The 5,018-nt window shown below is 51.7% G+C and overlaps 1 protein-coding gene across 1 annotated transcript in view; it reads left to right on the forward strand.

Moving 5' to 3' along the window:
- The window catches only part of EGFR (epidermal growth factor receptor), a gene marked incomplete at its 5' end in the record, with an annotated part of 36,898 nt that overhangs the window by 17,636 nt on the left and 14,244 nt on the right, over positions 1 to 5,018 (forward strand). Inside the window, 2 exons of the mRNA XM_008578661.1 lie at positions 2,505 to 2,660; positions 3,475 to 3,550. Of these exons, the coding sequence (XP_008576883.1) occupies positions 2,505 to 2,660; positions 3,475 to 3,550 (232 nt within the window). The remainder of the gene's footprint in view (positions 1 to 2,504; positions 2,661 to 3,474; positions 3,551 to 5,018) is intronic.

Consider the following 5,018-nt stretch of genomic DNA (forward strand, 5'->3'; position numbering starts at 1 on the left):
GAGGCTTCTCTGCAGAGCTGTTTGAAATGGTGGCACATGGTCAGAGCTCAGAACCTTCAGCTGCTGTTACATCCATCCGTTCATTCATTCGTTCGTTCATTCAGCGTACCAGATTCTCTGTTAAGCACTTAGGCAGAATGATAGTGATGGTAGTTAAGTGAAGCTGGAAATGCCTTCTGAAGCCCTCCTTGTGGGTTTAATGAAATATAAAAAACCACAAATTTTGAATAAAGGGAAGGGTTGATGGACCGTCTGTGTGGTTATCACTGTCCACGCAGGGAGGCACTCAGCAAGCATGCAGGAAAGAAAGAGCAAAGGAGAAGGCAAGGGGGGACAAGAGGTGGAGGGACGGTGGCGCGAGAGGAGGAGGGACAGCGGGGCGGGAGGTGCAGGGGTAGCTCAGGACAGGAGAAGCAAGCATGCAGGAAAGAAAGAGCAAAGGAGAAGGCAAGGGGGGACAAGAGGTGGAGGGACAGTGGCGCGAGAGGAGGAGGGACAGTGGGGCGGGAGGTGCAGGGGTAGCTCAGGACAGGAGGTGGAAGGGTAGCGGGGTGAGAAGGGAGCAGGAGGAGAGGCCCCTGGTGAGCTAACGCAGCCTGGAATGCAGTGGGTAGGTCTGGCCAGGCAGCAGTCCAAGCAAAACCTTCCCTTTCTGCATGGGTAAGGATTTGTCCTATTTAATGCGCAGACGCCTTACTCTTTGGCAAGAGACGAGGCACCAATGCACAGACACGGTCTACATCCCAGGAGTCAAAGGAGGTGGGAGCCCAGGGAGGGCGTCAGCCTCTGAGGGGAGAACACGGCAAGTGTGACAGGGAGGCAGCGTTTCAGGCTCTGCTTCTCCTCCTCCTCCCCACCCACCTGCCCTAGATGAAGAGTCCTGGTTTGGAAGTGCTACTCTGGGGAAGAACCTGCCAGGTCCCCTTAAGCAGACATGAGCCCCGTCAGCCTTCCTTCCAGCAGATATGAGATCTTAGGCAGAGAAACATTTAAATCAAATCACGTGTTAAACATTCAGAGCTTTCTAAGTAATATAAGGGAGAAGGGGACAGTCCACGTGTACATGAGACATTGGACACAGTCCTTTAAAGAAGGCCTCAAAAATGGCTCTCAAAGACTAATTCTTGACAGTGTCTTTGTGAGATCCTACTTTCATTTGATAGCTGGTTTTGTTCTAGAAAGAAAGATTCTTAAATTTCACTCTGATTTGGCAAGTCAACTAATAATTTTCACCTAATATCTGAGCAAGAAGAAGCAAAGAATTTGCTAGAAAATGTGGGAATATGTCCTTATCTACAGGTCTTCCCTGAAGTTGCATTATGGAGATCCCTTCATAGCTACAAAAACACTAGAGCAAAACAGTTGGTTAAACCTGTTCATTTCCATTTGGTGACTTCAGCGATCATTTTTGGGGCCCAGTCTGTGCTGGAGAGTCCATGAGCATCAGCTGTAAAAGAAGTTGGAAGTGTGGTCCAGTCTCCCGGAGGGAGAGGAGGGTGCATTTGTAAGCAAGTGGGAGAGAATGTGGCGCAAACAACCTAAGATGTGTGCAGAACTGGACCCCTCCCCGCTGCTCCTGCCTCCCAGCCTGGCCCTGCACGGAGAAGGCGGGGGCTCCTGAGCTCAGGTCAGCAAGCTGGAGCTTGGTAAGGCCCCAGAGAGCTCAGCTCAGCTAGGCAGGCGTCTGTCGAGCAAAGAGGAGCAGCAGGCACAAGTGAGCCTGTCTGCCACAGGGAGGAAGGCATGTGTGACAAGGACACCAGGAGGCTGTGGCCAGGGACCGTAGTTCAGGGGTAATATTTCTAGGAATTCACCATGTGTTGGGCACTGAGCTAGCTGCTCCCCAAGTATTATTTTTTTCCTTACTCCTACAGCAGTGATTCTGATTGCAACAGCATTTGGAAGCAGCCAGGGAGGTGGTGGGGAATAGCACCGTGTAAAAGTATGTTCAGTAGCCATGTGGTTTCAGTAAGAACAAGTAAAACAGTGGAAAGTAAGACTGGACAGAAGCCTTCTCCACCAGTAGAGAATCACTTAAGATAGCCTTGGACAGCAGGCTGAGAGCATGGCTTAAGAACACGGACACGTGCAGCCTTGCTGCAGCCTCGCCTGGCAAGGGGAACTGTCAGGAAGGTGAGCGCAGGCACGGGGCACGTGGCAGCTCCAGGGCCCAGGGCTCAGCCTCACAGCAGAGCTCTTGTCTGTCACTGTCCTCTTCTGCTCAGGACCTCTGGCCTTGTGATTTGAGTAACTGGATGGAGAAAAGTTAATGATCATCAGCAGCTAGTTTTATCCTCATTTATTGTCACTGACGTTGCCCAGATTCAAGTTACTGTGACCATTAGATGAAGTAAAAAGACAGACTCAAATGTAGTCCCTGACATGGAGCAGTGCGGACCCTCGTGTGAGCAGGACACCAGCCTCAGGTGCAGAGTACCATCTTCTCGTGGTGCTGGGAGTCTCATGAGAAACCCACTCCTCACTGCAGGGCCCCTGTGTTTCAGGGCATGAACTACCTGGAAGACCGGCGCCTGGTGCACCGTGACCTGGCAGCCAGGAATGTGCTGGTGAAGACGCCACAGCATGTCAAGATCACAGATTTTGGGCTGGCCAAGCTGCTTGGAGCTGAAGAGAAAGAATACCATGCGGAAGGAGGCAAGGTAGGGAGCAGTCATTTTCCCGACCTCAGAGACCAGGCTCCCTGCTGTTCATTGTGTTCTCCAACTGATATAGGGGACATTCACAGAACACTCTGGGTGCAGTCACAGCAGCGACCACTGACACCTGGGTCTAACCAGGGTTGTCTTCTGGCTCTGCAAGTCAGAGCAGGATTTACTGGGGGAAAAAAACAGCTGGGAAATGTCACAGCTAATTTTGTGGCACACTGCTGTCAAGGATGTCTCAAAATACAAAAAACTCCCCCCATTCCTTGAGCTCCCATGGGTCTCTGTGGCTCATACCTGGGGCTACCCAAGATGGAATTGGCTCCCTCTCTCCTCCTGGCTTGGGGTTTCTCCAGGGACTCTCACACTAGTGAGGGGTGCTCGTCCCCCATCAGGCCCTCCAGATACCCCCTACAGCCACGCCTTGCCACACCAGCTCCACTCTGACCTGCTTGGCTCCAAGCAGCCACCCACCACCCTATTACGCGGGCCCCTGAAAATGCACACGGATGGGGGTAGATGGGACCATGGGGCACAAACAGGGCCCTTGCTCACAGAACAGCCTACGCCCAGAGGTCCTCAGCTGTGGCACTCACAGAACTGAGTCTGGGGCCTCCCAGAGCATGCCTGTTCTCTGCCTGATTTAAAATCTCCTTCTGCAGGGGGAGAGCACCAGGCTGCAGGGCCCAGGCGGTAGGGGCGGCCTGGCTTGCCCACAGCCTTCACTCGTAATTATCCCAGCATGATTTGATTATTTTCAACAGAGGGAAGCTAATAGTTGTCTTACTGCGTTATCTCCTGTCATCCCAAGGTGCCTATCAAGTGGATGGCTTTGGAATCAATTTTACACCGAATTTACACTCACCAAAGCGATGTCTGGAGCTACGGTGAGTCAAAATCCTGAGGCTGATGAATGTGCACTAGGCGCAGCTGGCTGTCGTCGTCTGTTAATGTACATATCGTGCTCTGACACGCAAGTGCTTTCTTTCAAGATGACTGATAATAACATAATAGCTGCTGCCTGTAATACTGAGAAAACGCGACAAAGGAAATCGAGTCTAACTGCCATACCAAATGTCACCGGTGAAGTGTGTGGCAGACAGGGTCACGGGACGGAGAGAGGACTCAACTTAGGAGACACCTCTGCCCACGGAACCAAACCAGACTTGACCTTTTGTATGACTTTGAAGTGAACCAAAGGGAGATGACAGTCGAGGTCCCTGGGGAAGACTTTCCCAGCAGAGCAGTGAGGCTGTAGGATGAACTTGCTCGGTGGCTGCAGTTTCGCGCAGCCAATAGTGGTCTTTGTGCACCAGGGAGAATGTGCTCTGTGAGGGTGTCTGTGGGGAATAAAAGGGAAATATGCGGTCACTGCCTCTCCTGTGCTCAGGACCACCTGGCCAGGATGTGACTCTGTCCCCCTTTCTGAATCCCAGCACAGCCACGCACAGGCCACGCTCTGTCCTCACAGGTGCCCACTCGCACAGTCACCTGTGCTGCCTGCCACACTGGGTCCTCGGGTGTCACCAGCTCTCTACAGAAAGGCTGGAGAACACCTTATCTACTGCCTGTCTTTGTGGATTATCAGGTGCCCCAGCCGCTCACAGCAACCCCACGTCCACAGAAGTGTGCGTGTGGGGAGAGCAACACCGAAAGGAATTCCCAAGAGGAACTCAGTCATCACAAAAGCAAAGTATTCAGGAGATTGTCCATTGAGTATTTTTTTCTGTGTCCTATAGCATTATTAATTTTCTAATATTCCCAGTATAAATCTATATACATTTAATTTCATGAGTCTTTATCTGTAAGCTTTATGAAGGCAGAGATCTTTGTCTGTTAATGAATAAGTAAACTTTGATATGTACCTGTGAGGTGAGCTGCCTCCATTAATGGGATAGGTAAGGAAATGAAGCTGTTCTGATGCCTCGTTATTTCCAGTCATTTTGAAGATAAGTCTCCTCTCCAAGAGGAACGCCTGGGTCCTGCCCCGGTCACTCTGGGACGGCTCAGCTGTAGTTCCAGCTGGTCTTCTCTCTTCCACTTTGCACTGCTCAGCTACACTCCAGACAGTGGCAAAATACGCTCCTGAACCATATCAGACTTTTACTTCTCTGCTTAACATCCTTCTTTGGTTTCCCAAGTACATTGAAATAAACCTGAACTCCCGACTCATAAGGTCACAAAGGGTCTGCCCCTCCACCTGCCTCCAGGTTCCCCCAGCATGTGCCAGCCCACCCTCGCCCACACTCGTCCAGTAAGTGCAAACTCTCTAGAATTCCGGCCAGCCCAGTGGTGCACTGGAGAGTGCGCCGCTTGGGAGCACGGCGGCGCTCCCGCCGAGGATTCGGATCCCAT

The sequence above is a fragment of the Galeopterus variegatus genome, unplaced genomic scaffold (assembly GCF_000696425.1).
Source record: "Galeopterus variegatus unplaced genomic scaffold, G_variegatus-3.0.2 Scaffold1737, whole genome shotgun sequence".
Lineage (NCBI taxonomy): Eukaryota > Metazoa > Chordata > Mammalia > Dermoptera > Cynocephalidae > Galeopterus > Galeopterus variegatus.